Genomic DNA, 13,771 nt, shown 5'->3' on the forward strand with positions numbered 1-13,771 from the left:
CTGTACAAGGCGAGCAAAGTTATGTCGTGTTCCAAAAGCCATTTACCCAGCTAAAAAAAAACCTTGAAATTCACAAAAAAAAAGCTGGCTACAGCGACGGCACACACTATACAATGGGCAACTGTTTTCTCTTTGATCTTTGGTTGGGCCTCGCGGTCACCAGACTCGTAAAAAGCTCTTAGTAAAAAGCGCACGTAGTTAAGTACCTGTACAGAGTTGTGGTATGAGAGCAATAGAAACTAACTGGAAAGAATAGAAGGGTAGGCGACAGCAAGCTTTTCCGAAAAATTCGAAAGTTTGCTCTGCAGCATAGTGCGGTGGAGGCGAGTGTGGTTAGACAGAGCACTATGCCGTGAGCTTCTTGCACTTATATCCCCCATGACCCTTTACCCGGACTTTCCGCAACCTCCCACAGACACCGAAACACTGCATAGTGTCGAGACAGCTTGATACGTCACAAATGGTCTTGCACTGCTTCGGACGTGAACATGGGACTCTCACTGTAACTTGGCATATAACGAAGAAACCTCTTGAGGTGCTGTTTGGAGTCGGATTCAGCAATAAAGCTACTTGTGTGCTTTGATTTTAAAGGCGTCATCGTGAGCTCGAGGGGGGAATTTTTTCGCAAATTCTCCATCCCTCAAGGCAAAATCTTCCACAAGCTTGGCTGTATGGTTGTTGTAGACTATGTTTGGGGTACTGCAGTCAAGAAAATCTAAACAAAGGCAACGTATGCTGAAAGGACACTAACGCACCGATGTTGCGCAGGTAGCAGCCAACGTGCAGTCAATTGCTTCCTTTCCTGTCGCTCGCTGTGAGTTGCCGATGGCCGCGTTGGCGAAACGAACCTAGCGTAGTTCTGCTTTCCCTTATGCTACAAACAGGCCCGTTCGTGTTTTGCAGCTAAACCGTATACAAAGTAGCGTGGTGTTACAAGGGCACCGGAGGTTGTTCAAGAGGACACGTATGTACATACACGGGCGACACGCGACAGGGCAGTAAAGTCAATGAATTGCCGCAAATTGAAGATGAGGAATGTTCACATCCAGAGGACATGGGACGATGCTGGTCCAGAAGTGCTGTCATTTGTGGGGCGCCACCCTGGTCTCGTGTCGGTTGGAGGCCGCGAACTGCTGCTGCTGCTGCTGAAATCCGGGCACGAGCGGAGCGGCCCGCTGGAGGTCGTCCTCGGTGTGGAGCGGCGTGTCGAGGCGGCCGATGTTGTCGTTGATGTAGAAGAAGTCGGGTGCGCTGGCGCACGGCACCGACTCCTCCGGGTGGGAGCACGTGAGGCTGAGCTGGTTGAACACGGTCTGGTTGCCGCAGAAGAAGCTGTACTGCTGCAGCTCCACCGAGCCGTCCTCCTTGTACACCTCGTTGCAGATGTGGAACAGCTGGCAGTTGTTGCTCACGTCGGCGAAGTAGCCGCCCCTCTGGCACTGGAAGGTCGTTTGCAGGCCGCCCACCACGAACTCCACGCCGTCGGGAAGCTCGTACGCCGCTCGCCGGCTCTGCTCGCGAGGGTCACACAAGACAGGGCGGGAAACGTCAGGGCGCCTGTCTTCGCCACCCATTCGAAGCCGGATTACAACGGCGTTACAACAGCTGTCACGAACCACTGGTCAGAAAGATTGTGCTGGGACGACGCCAGTTGGAGAAAATGGTTGAAAACCAGGCTCATAAAATTGATTTCATTCGTACAGGAATATGGGACGTTAAGAGTTCCACAGCAGCCCTGGCATACTGTGACACACACTTTTGCAAGCTTACCTGAGACCTTTAGTGCCCATTTAGGTGCTTGCACATGTCTGTGCATGTCATTTTACCCTCCCCCATCAAAACAAGACATCCGTCCGACACTTTGGCTCAACCCATGATTAATATTCCGCAGCAGCAAGGGGCTCGCGCCGTACTCACGGAGGCTCTCCTTCGCTCGACGCTCACCCCACCGATGTTTTATAGTGCGTGTCACGATAATGTTTATGGTTTGAGCCTCGTATGCGTAAGCATAAGAGCTTTGTAAGCCCTTGATTAAGGTTCATATTTGTGTTGAATGCAAATGATTGACTAACCTTTCCCTGAATACTATTAGGGGCGAAGCCCCTTCGGGGCCCGGGCAGTCGGAGTCTTCTGTCGTCGTCGTTATTTCATGTAGTCACCCCACTAAAACACCGGGACATTCGTTTTCCAACGCCTCGCGCTAGAACGTTTCATTTCCGTGGGCAAAAACACGTACTAAAAGAACACACCGGGACACTCGTTTTCCAACGCCTCGCGATAGAACGCTTCGGGCTTCAAAGACATGAGACTTTTTACAGCAAACCTGTATACCTGTAATCCCCCCCCCCCCAAGGTTTCATCTCCGTGGGCAAAAACGCTAAGGCACCAATAATACACTTATACACTGCAGGCTTCGCCCCTCCCTAGGTTTCACGTTGGTGGAGATGGTCCGGGATTTTGTAATGTAGCTGGCGCGACAAGTGCGACGCGAAGTGCGTGCCCTGAAGCGTGTACCAGCTCTAAGACATCGGCAGCGCGCCACATCTATCGAACCAGCCACAGTACGAAAGCAAGAGTGAAAAACCACCTCAGTCTATTTTTTTTCGTATTCCTCAACTTCTAGTAGCAAAGACATACCTAAGAAGAAAAGACGTCCAGTATTGCAGCTCCTGCCCCGATATTGTTGTTAAAAATGCCTGTTTCTCCAATAACTCTAGCCTTCTGAGACCGCCAGTGAACAATTCAAAATGTGGCTGCTCCCAAGAACATCGAAGAACTAAGCAGGTCAAATAAGAGTTCCACTAATCACCGGAGAGTTCCTTACGATAAAAGCACTAATAACACATACTTCACAACTGTTTACTCAAGTACCTATGCATTTAAAAGTGTAGAAATATTAACAATAGGCACTTCATTGGTAAAGGTATACTTCATATAATTTACGAAAGGAGGGGGGGGGGGCAACGGGTAGGCTTTCGTGCAACTTTCTTCATAACGAAATGTTCTGGCATAAAAAAGACCACAATTAGCCATTTATTGGCCGCGTAATAATTATAAACGACTGAAAATGTAAAGACAACTTTATAGGACGTGGAAACTCGAACTTGCTCAACTGAATAACTTTAGAGGAATGGCAGGCGAAGGTCGCCTTTACGTCATTAGCTGGTCGAATAGTCGTGAACTTCCACAATAGTGTTTTGCAGTTCTCCCGTCTAGCCGTATATTTCGGAGAACAGGTTTACTCGCTCTTGGTGGTCTACACTGTAATGGGCAAACGTGTTTTCTTTTAGTTTTCTTTTTCGCGCAGCAATCAGCACAAAGAGCGCAGCAAGAAAACCAATGCTGCCATATTTAAATTAAGTTCTGTAGTAAACATTTTATTCCTGGGGGAAATTAGTGGTTTTTGTATATTTACCATGTCATATCTTGACTTGGAACCAATATGACATGCTAAATTTCTTGTTGTTGCGGGAAAGCGCTTGCTTCGTGGACGAGCCCGACTAATGTGCGCTAGCAGAAGTGCTTAAGCAGCCTACAGCTACAAATGTGTACGGGAGTCTGGCTACCGCAGTGTCATGCTGTACGACGTACGATTCGGAAACTGCCTGTAAATGGCGCTTCACTACAAGCATGACCATAATCAGGGCAAGCCAGCTTCATAAAGGAACGTGGGATGGGTCGAATTTAGACCAAAAGAAGGTACTAGTACCGCATTATCGCATTTCAACCCAAAAATCGTCGGTGCTGTTTACAAAAAATTCCTATGGGCATATCCCAGGGAGTGGCCAAAAAGCTCAGTGTAAACCAAATGCACTATCTATAAGAGCATCTACACCTAGTAGCAAGCCTTAGCTAGTATAAAAAAATTGGCACAGAGATTTGACTGTCGGTCGCTGTGTGCGCGAGAATGTAGCGAACACATTGCACGTTCAGCAAATGAGGCGTTTTTTTTTTTTTCGAAATGCGCCAGATCCAGAAATCGAAACTTAGTCGTATAAAACTGCAGTGACAGGAAAAACTCGGCAGCTTTCCCCTAAAAAAAAGGTTGCAAGAAAACAGTTGAGATAACGCCCTGAAAACGTGTACGCAAATCGTAGTTCGTATCGAAAATGAGCCAGATCCTGCTGTTTCACGGACCAAAATGAGCCAAATTTATTTTCTCAATGGGAGTTTGCTTTTGGCTTCACTGTTCAGACTGTTTCGTGCGTGTTTCCGGAAGTTTGTTTTTTTTTTCTATCCAAAGCTGGCGTATTATGATTTAAGCCGACAAGTAGGATATCGGTGAAAGATCTGTCCCCAGATGTCAACGACGAAGTGAACGGAAGAAGAAATGAACGAAATGAAACTGGGAGATGTGAAGCAATTATTTCATTTCGTCTTACTCGTCCCCACGAAATAGCTCTGGCTATATTTATTTTTTTACTCCCATATTTGCCATTTTAGTAGTTAACTAAATAGCTGCTCACCCCCCCCCCCCTCCCCCTGAAAGTACGAACCACTTCATTAAGGGGAAGAAGAAGATACGAGCAGCCTTCTGGTGACGCGTTTTGGAAATTCATGGCAAAGCAATGAAGAGCTCGCTTACTTCGTGAGTGCCTTCAGGCGGGCCCAAGAAAACTATATTACGGAAGAATTCGAAGAGAGCTGCTAATGGGGGCCAAGAGGACTCACCTGTATATGTCTACTGAGGACCCATGCATAGGTCTACTGTTCTTGAAGCCCTTTTGAACATTTTTAATGACTTTTCCACCAAAACTGAATCACACCATGCTTGAAAGTCAATTTAAGCAAAGTTTTCATAAGAACGCCGCATCAACTTTAGTGTTTCAATTCAATGTGAGCCAAATGCAAACTTATCGCCCCAGTATTGCTCAAATTCACGGCATAATTTTTAATAACGTGTGGCCATAAACTTCCCACAGCTGACATGTAAAATATATCATATAATAGCTTTGACAGCATTGCATTTAGTTCCGGTAACAAACTTCCGCTTGTTTCTCAAATTCGCGTTAGGTGGATCTGGCTCATTTAGAAAAAAAAACCGCCTCAAATATTGTTTACAATTTTTTATCACTGCTATAAAATAAGTTGTTTTGAAGCATCTCGAGAAATCAGAATAAAACAGAACGTAAACAACGGCAAAGAAACGCGATTAGATTTGTGTTGCGCACCGTTCCCTACTTGCGTTTGTCTCTCGTGAAATGCTTATCAGCCAATCCACTCGGTCTTTCTACTTTTAAAATAATGAGAAAGATAACGATTATTCATATCCGCGTCAGAACTACAATATCCTCTCACAAGCGCATTCTACAAAAAGGTGGACTAAATGAGCACATGAACTTACCCTTGTTTTGGCGTTTCCATATTCAGTAATAGCGAACAGCGCTAGAACAGGGAAAGAAAAAAGGATAACATGTATGCGCCATTCACATTTAAAGGTTACCGGGTCAGCGTTTAATTGTTGGCCCACTCTGCGCTGCGATCGCTAACATACGACTCATCAACGATGATGCGAGGATATTATGAAACCGAGATTCTTCTACTACCATACTGAAATACTTAGCCTAATCTATGTGCCCTACTGTCCGACTGCTGCCTCCAAGGAAACAAACTTGACTCAAAAATGGGACCAACACTGTGTATAATGTAAATCACCATGCCATGCGGGGAATGCGCACATCACATTTTTAAAGTTAGGTTGAATGCTGAGCGTGGCCATCGGCTGAATTTGTTCACCCCTTTCACCCGAATGGCTCAGGACTGAAGTGCGTAATGGTTAACAAGGCCCACGGCTGTTTCCATGAGTTTAGTTGAAACGATGATCATTATTGTCTTCAGAATATGGGGGTAAGTTTCAGTGCCTGTCAAAGCACATACAAATTAACATCCTATAGACTTCAGCGAAGATCAATGCCTACGCCACACCCCAGCGTAACTGCTGAAGAAACGAGAAATCTTAGAAAAATACAGACGAACATCTACGTACACAGGTCCAGACTCTCACTAATGTTCCTAGAAAAGTATGATGAGGACTGCAAGCAATGTCACCAGAAGGCCGATTTATTCCATACAGTTTGGAATTGCCCAATCAGTTGGGACAAAAATAGCCACCAAACCTCATTAGAGTCCTGGGAGGAAGCCCTGCCCAGCTCGGACCCTGCACAGCAGCTTGCGCTGCTTAGTAGGGCCAGGGATGGCCAAATAGCTCCTGGGATCATGGAATATCGAACCCACCCTTGATCTCTCCCCCTTTCCCTTACCCCTTTTCACAAAATAAAGCTTACTACTACTACTACTACTACCGTGCGTTTGGATCACTGCCCAACACCACAGCTGCAAGCCTAGGCACATTGCCATTCCTGTACCAACATTATCTACCTAAAACATTTTGGAAAAGTCCTGTTGCTACTTGGTTACAGACGATTTCCAAAACAATTACGCGCTTTGGTTGAGAGGATGAAAAGGTGGGGGAATCGGTAGCGATGAATGTCAATTAAAATTAAGGGGTCATACGAGAAGATAGAAACTTAAGCTAAATTGTAAGCAGCATTTCCCCGTCGCAGCAACAAGCGTTTTCGCTCTACTTGTCCGCGGCGTGTGGCAGTCAGTGTGGCAGTCAGTTAATTTTTATCGCCAACTTTATAGTATGCCACGGAATGTCGATTTAAGCAAACATGCCGTCACGAAAAGTGGAACAATGTTTCAGTAGGGCAGCCTTGTCGCCGACCATGTAGGTACGATCCACCGGCAATCGGACGTTGCCATCTCGACGAAGGCAATGGAGAATGTACGGAATCGGCATGAAGGAAGCCTTAGTCCTAATTTCGAGACAGTCATCCTTGCGGGTCACGACACGCAGGTCCCGCATACTGTGCTGCACTCTATATTCAGAAAATCCACTCTATTTCAAATATCAAGTCTTTAGCTGCTTATTACTGCGTAAAACGGTCTAGGCTGTAAAAATAATTTTCGGGGTCTGCTTTCTCACAACGCACTTGAATGACTAATCGCTACATCCAAAAAGACTAATTTGGCGTTCACGTGATACCATGGTCATTCTCGCATTGCACAATGTAGTTACGTTGCCATTGGCCTACCTTGCCCATTTAATCGCGAGATTGGTCACTTTGGAACTTTCTGGGGAAGAATATATTACGGTAAATGCGGTTAGGAGATTGCAAGGTCACCAAGAACCGACACGTTCTCATATAAAGGTATACAATACAAATATGTACGTGGTTCTGGCGTCGGTTAACAGCTAAAAACGCACCAGTCGGGGGTAAGAGATAAAATAAAGACACAACGAACCAAGCATTACGAAGACCTTCATGACTTTAGAGCAGCGTGAACTTGTCGACGTGGCAAAACCTCGTTTAGCTGAAAAGGAGAGATGACATAATCAGAAACATTAAGAAGGTACAATGTGCAATGTATTTTCATATAACAACATTTCATATATGTATACGTATAAGTAAAGAGTCGGATACAAAGCAAGAACAATAACAAAGAAGGTTTACTCACGTAGCGGCAATGGGACTTGCCTTCATCAGAGTACAGTTACATGATTTTGCAACAAAATCCTGTAACTGTACTCTGATGAAGGCAAGTCTCAGACTTAGCTGGAAGTGATCAGGTTCCCCTCATGATCCACCACTGCCACAGACATTGCGCCATTTCTGCTCTGCGATTTTCGCGTGATCTGACAGTCCGCAGCGTCCACGTAAATTCTGTTTCCATTTGTCTTGCCCGCGTTGGGATCGAGCTGCCGCTTTAGAGCTGCCGCTCTGGCCGTTCTTCTCGCCACGTCCATCTGCAGGTGCATGTTTGCCGGGAGAGGGGGATCTTCAGTACCCCTCTCGTTGCAGTCGGAAGAGAACGTTTCTCTCCAAACTGAGACTCCTAGCGGATGCCGAGAGAGGCTAAGATGTGCCTGCTCGCTTCTCGAGAGTCTTCCGCTTGCGCTATGCGTCGCGCTTCTATAAATTCGTCGACCGAGTTGTGCAGCCCCATGGCCGCAAATGTTTCGGTAGATGTCGTGATTGGTATGCCCAATGCCTGTTTGTAGGACCTTCTTATCAGCCAATCTACTTTCTCTTTCTCCCTTGTGAACATATTGAGGAAGGGCACCACGTACGCCACGCGACTCATGACGAAAGCCTGTACGAGCCTAGGAGGTTCGCCTCCTTCATTCCCCGATGCCGATTGGCTATGCGAGAGACGAGTCAGGACGTCTGGTGCACGATACCCTCATGCGCCCTGGTGGCCTCCATGTTGTGCCCGTTCACTGGGATCCTGAGCCCCAGAACCGTGATGTTGTGTACCAGGAGAATCTTTAGTCCCTCGACCCGGAGGTCAATCGGAGGACTTCGCTTAGCTACTTCTATCGCGTTTTTCCTTTGCCTTGTAGGATTATATAACAGAAGCTCGGATTTCTGCGGTAAGCAACGCAGACCCCTCGGGTCAGCGTACTCTGCCACTGCGTCCGCGGCCCTCTGCAGTCGTTCCTGGATCTCTCCATCGCTACCACCTCCGGACGACCAGATGGTAACGTAGTCTGAATACAGGCTGTGTTCCAGCCCCTCTATGGAATCTAAGATGCGAGGGCGCCCGATCATGGCCGCGTTGAAGAGAAACGAGAAAGGACGGAGCCCTGAGCCGTGCCCCTGCTCCCTAGCTCTATGACATCCGATTCTACTCCGCCCACGACCAGGCGTGCCGTTCTGTTGGACAGAAAGTCCCTAACGTAGTTGTAAGTCCTGGTGTCGACTCCCAGGTTCTCTAGACTCTCCAGAATTGCCTCGTGCTTGACGCTTTCAAATGCCTTCGTCAGGCCCAGACCAAGAATAGCTCTGGTGTCTGACGGCGAACATCCTTTTCCGTCAAGGATTTTAGGCTTGAGTCTCAACATCACGTCTTGCGTGGACGGGCCAGGTCTAAGCCCATCATGGTATGGGGGAAAAGGTTTCTTTTGTCCATGATCACGTGAAGTCTGTTTAGGACTACGTGCTCTAACAATTTGCCCATACACGACGTTAGTGAGATGGGTGCCAGGCTCTCTAGGTTAAGTTTCTTTGCAGGCTTCGGAATCATTACAGTCTTTTGAGTCTTTCCACTGTACCGGTATCTCGCCGCGTTCCCAACACCAGTTAAAGTACCGAGTCATATAACAAAGAATATTTTGAGCCCCCGTAAAAAAGTACCGGCCCTGTTGCGCTCAATAACGACACAGGCATTTCGAGCCGAGTAAAAAGAATATGTGTGCACATTTAGTGGGGTTAGCTAGTGGGTAATGCAGAAAAAAAAAACGAGGCGAGAACATCCTTCACTACACTCTATAATTACTGGCCCACTACTCAACCCTTTCGCGACTGAGATACTTGATGCTAAATGGAACAGATGAATAAATCAATAGATGCTTATCGGAAGAGCACGCAGACGTATACCGGCCACTCACAACACAGAACTCGTTATGCCAAAAGAGAGAAGACAAGATAGTTATACCAGAACGGAGAACCGGTCTAGGGGCGGTACCCGGTAGGTGACTCTTAACACTGCGCGTGCGCGCGGAGACGGCGGCAACAGTTCTGCGCATGCGCAGGTGCGCCGACTGTGTACCGGGCGCGTTACTGGGCCCGGTTATCCGCTCTGCTCTAGCTCTCCAAAGACAACCCACACCGGGCGGAGGAAGTACCTGAGACAGGCCGCGGACTCCGCTTCACGCCTCAATGCTACGCAGAAAAGGCGCGTGTTCTGACATATTTCTACGAATTCTGTGGCAACCAATTATGACTGGGTACCAGGCATATTTCGTGCGTTTACGCACTTTCACAGAAGCGTTTACTGTGAACGATGCGGCTTCGGCCTTCAGCAGTGTTTTCCGAACGCGCACATAAACATACGTGTGTACGCAGCACGAGTCGCCGAGTTTCTCACTTACTGTATTAATCTGCTTTATCAAGACCACCATGCGATACTGTACAGTCTCTGTCGTAAGCTTTCGCCATTCTTTTCGGCGAAATGCAAGCAACAGGGGAAAGCGACATTTTAGCGCCCAGCGTGGCTTCACGGCAGCGTCCGGGATGCTGCAACCACCAGAGCACTCTTCCCAAGTTATAAATGCTCGGCATACTTATCCTGTCTCTGAAGCACTTTCTGCTGCCTATTGATACATTTTCCTTCCCCATTTTTTTCTCGCACGCTGCGCCACCTTTGACAATCTGTGCTCCGCGTGCTGTGTTGTCATAAACCTATCAGCTCCCGTCAACGGAGTCAGTGGGCGGCAAAGGGGGCTGGCTCTACGCGTCACCCGTGTTCCAAAACGCTCAAAGCATTACGCTCGATTAATGTAAGCGCGATATTGTATGGGGCACAAATAAATGGAACGTGATAAATCCCCGTCGTAGCAAAGGCTCCAAAATTTTGGGAAAAGAAACGCTGAAGAAGGGTCTAGTTCACAGCGTTCCTTTTCCCTTCGTTTCTCCATTGCACGTATCGAATACAGCCCCAGGATTCAAGATAAAGCTTCCGAAAACGACAATTCTAAAGGCAACGTGCAGAGAAAACAAAATATATATATATATATATATATATATATATATATATATATATATATATATATATATATATATATATATATATATATATATATATATATATATATATATATATATATATATATACAATTTCATCCGGAGTTGCGCAGTGGAAGATATTAAACCGTTAAGCAGTCGCAGTAAACTCACCCGCGGCCTGCAGTTGAGACAGCGAGGAGCAAGCACTCAATCCCAAAATGGAGATGAAGCAGTTGTCGATGCACTCGCACAGCACGTCCAGTAGACGGTCGGTCACGTGCTTGTCCGCAAAGCGTGCACTTTGTGTTCTCAGAGACGGCGCGGGGGCAGAGGCGAACGAGTGCGGTCCCCGGGGATCCTACTATCTCTTATAGCATCCGCTGATCCGCGCTCTTCGCGAGGAGGCGGCTGTCTCTTCTCTCCACCGGAGCTGCTCATTGGCGGCGAGCGGGGCCGAGAACAATTCCTCAAAAGTGCCCTTTGCGGACGAAAGGAAAAGTGGCGCCCAGTCAGCTACGCACGCTGGCCGTGGGTCACGGGTCGAGGGGAGCCTATTTGCAGTGGGGGCTCCTCCTCGGCCGCCGATGCTCCCTCCTGTGTCAGGACTCGACTTCCATGACCCCAGCGAGAGGAGCGTATCTCTCTTCCTGACATCCTTCCGTCAGTGGCGGCTCTGGAGCGAGGAAAACGCGCCGAGGGACTGGCGCTTTTCGGAGGTAACCCCTTGTCTGGTCGACCACTCGTTCTGTTGGTCGTTTTTCGGCTGGCCAGGGCCGCACGAGGCCCTGCCAACGCAGCTGCTCTGCTTGTTTCCTCGCTGGCGCGCTGCTCGTCTTGGCCTGTTTATTTTTCTCGAGAATGGCACGTTCTCGACTCGTCAAGACAGCCTGACACGGCTCGGGACCGACGGCCGCCTGTTCACCTTTCTCTCCGCCGGTCTCGGCTGGAAGCCTCGCGATGTGCACGCCGGGACGAGCTGTACGCGTTTATCGATGCTGTCCCGTCTCACTTTTTATTAACGCTTCGTTGTTCTAAAATAGCGGAGTAGATATACGTACGGAGGGGTTGGGAGGCTACAAAGGTTCTAAAAATTGCTCCCGTCATTATTGCCCTCCGAAGAAGATATGGCAAGTTCACGGGGAATCGTCAGGTTCGCCGACCGGCTTGGCAGTACACGGCAGCACCCGTCACGGATTACCAATGCGATACGGCGCGCCCCATAGACGCTGATCGTGTGCTGTCGGTACCGCTCCAGTTACGAACTTCAGTAAATCGGAAGAGCGCAAGTGTCGCACACGCCTCATCAACGGCCTGTATTGCTATGCGCGAGATCTCAGCGTGTACACAGGGAATAGACACGCACCATAACGGCGGCGCTCAATCAATGTGCGAACTGCCCCACCGTTAGTACTTGCTAACTTTGCCCAATTTACCGTCCCGTTGCCATAACGATGCTTATCTTGGGGCTCTGGAGGAAGCCTCCACGTGCAAGGCCTTGTAATTAACTATCCGCGCATGCCGCTGGCGGCATTGCAAATGAAAAGAAGAGGAAAGGGGTGGACGGGAATTAAGAACTTCCTTTACCGGACTGGAAGGCTGGCGCGTGTGTCAGCGTTTTTCTGGTATGTGTATGCAACGCGTGAGGCATAATTTTGTACGGTGTAACTTTCTTTTTTTCCGGAAGGGAGTGTGGTCGCGTAAAGCTAGAGGGAAGGAACACACATCGCGCACTGTACGCGGAAAGAGTACGTTGTGGCATATGACTCCTCGAGGGGGTATTTGAGCTTCCTATATCAGTCTATGATTGTGCGCGGCTTCGCGCGCACACTTCTGAGAGCGTCCCATGTCCGAGTGTATTTTTGAAATAATCATTTATGTTATTTCCCTCGTGGTTTGGATCCGTCCAGCATCTCTTTTTTTTTTCTTCTTCCTTTACTTTTCAGAAGGGGTGCAAGTGATCTCATTTTGCTTTACCGTAATCATATTTGTGTGAGCAGTGCCATTCCATCGGAAGTTCACTTTACAGTACGTCACCGGTTAAAGAAAAAGTGTGTGTAATAAGGTACTCAGGTGTTTGTTCATTGAAATGGCTTCACTTGAATTTCCGGGTTCGCCGTACTAACGAAAATGCTGGCCACATATACAATGTGCAGCAGCAGCAGCAGCAACACGCATGCGCGCGCGCGCGCGCGCGAGAGAGAGAGAGAGAGAGAGAGAGAGAGAGAGAGAGAGAGAGAGAGAGAGGTGGTGGTGGTGGGGCCGGAAGAGTATTAAAATTTCTTAACACAACCCTATCGAAAAACCCAGTGCCTTTTCGGCCCTGGAAGACACTAGCTAAACTTGTAATGGCACTAGAAGCACCGGAATTAGGCTAAGAGCCACTGGTCGAGGCACTAGAGACACTCACACTAGGTGAAGCGCTGCTGGTGGTGGCACCTGAAACACTGGTATCACTAGGGTCACTGAGTCACTAGGCATGCCCACTGGCGAATTGCCTCTAGGTGTGCCCTGTGTGAATGCGCCTAGTGAGTAGCTCACACTTTTTGCAGCATGGGATGGCGCTAAAACCAGTGGTCGCCGGTGTGAGAAGGTAATTTTTTTTCTTCCGTCTCTGCCGCCTGAACGTTCACTCACTCGTCTTCATAGCCTAGTAAGGAAGGAAGGAATAATGTAGAATAAAGGCAGGAAAGTTAACCTGGCTAGAGCCTAGTTTGCTATCCTGCACATGGGAAAGGGGAAATGGGCAAAAAAGAGAGAGGAAAAAAAGAGGAAAAGTTGGACCAGACACGTATGCCCAGCACTGAGGCACTGACAGTGATTGACACTGGAGGCTCTCAGTCTATAGCCTAGTGTTCAAGTTCGTCGCCCGTAGAAAACGTAATAGTTCCTTAGTCGCCTTCTGAGCGGATGACTGAGAAGGCCAGTGGCACAGAATCTTCTCCTCCGAAAAAGGCCGCCGAGAGTCTAAGTTCCTCAGTGCTGATGACAGCTTCTTCCTTGCAGGCGAGTAGCGTGGGCACTCGCATAAAACGTGGCGTATCGTCTCCGATGTGCCGCACGTTTCGCACTCCGCCCTTGCTGCCATGCCCATAGCCTAGTAGGCTAGGCGAAATGCTTGCCAATAGGGCGCGACGCTGGAACCAGTGGGAACATTGCGAGTGGGCCCGAACAGACACGGGCTTTGCACGAAAAAGGCGCAA

General features: G+C 48.3%; 1 protein-coding gene across 1 annotated transcript; it reads right to left on the reverse strand.

Annotated features, from left to right (window-relative positions):
- Positions 1-986: 986 nt before the first annotated feature.
- On the reverse strand, positions 987-13,049 carry LOC144159047 (uncharacterized). The gene is made up of 4 exons (XM_077690296.1): positions 12,979-13,049; positions 10,743-10,879; positions 8,705-8,871; positions 987-1,511 (listed from the first exon to the last, which is right to left on the reverse strand). Exons 1-4 carry the CDS (start codon positions 13,047-13,049, stop codon positions 1,083-1,085), a joined length of 804 nt encoding a protein of 267 aa, XP_077546422.1. The 3' UTR covers positions 987-1,082.
- Positions 13,050-13,771: the final 722 nt, after the last annotated feature.

This window comes from Haemaphysalis longicornis, unplaced genomic scaffold (assembly GCF_048455015.1).
Source record: "Haemaphysalis longicornis isolate Haplotype H1 unplaced genomic scaffold, Haemaphysalis longicornis Haplotype H1 scaffold_1, whole genome shotgun sequence".
Classification (NCBI taxonomy): Eukaryota; Metazoa; Arthropoda; class Arachnida; order Ixodida; family Ixodidae; genus Haemaphysalis; species Haemaphysalis longicornis.

What these genes read in the sequence shown, in the direction of transcription:
- LOC144159047 (XM_077690296.1), bottom strand. Translation starts at nt 13,049, where the DNA reads ATGCCTAGTGACTCAGTGACCCTAGTGATACCAGTGTTTCAGGTGCCA. An exon ending in CCAGCAGCGCTTCACCTAGT is followed by an intron (nt 10,880 to 12,978) that starts GTGAGTGTCTCT and finishes GCCGTCTCTGAG; the next exon opens with AACACAAAGTGCACGCTTTG. An exon ending in ACAGAACGGCACGCCTGGTC is followed by an intron (nt 1,512 to 8,704) that starts GTGGGCGGAGTA and finishes CCTCGCGAGCAG; the next exon opens with AGCCGGCGAGCGGCGTACGA.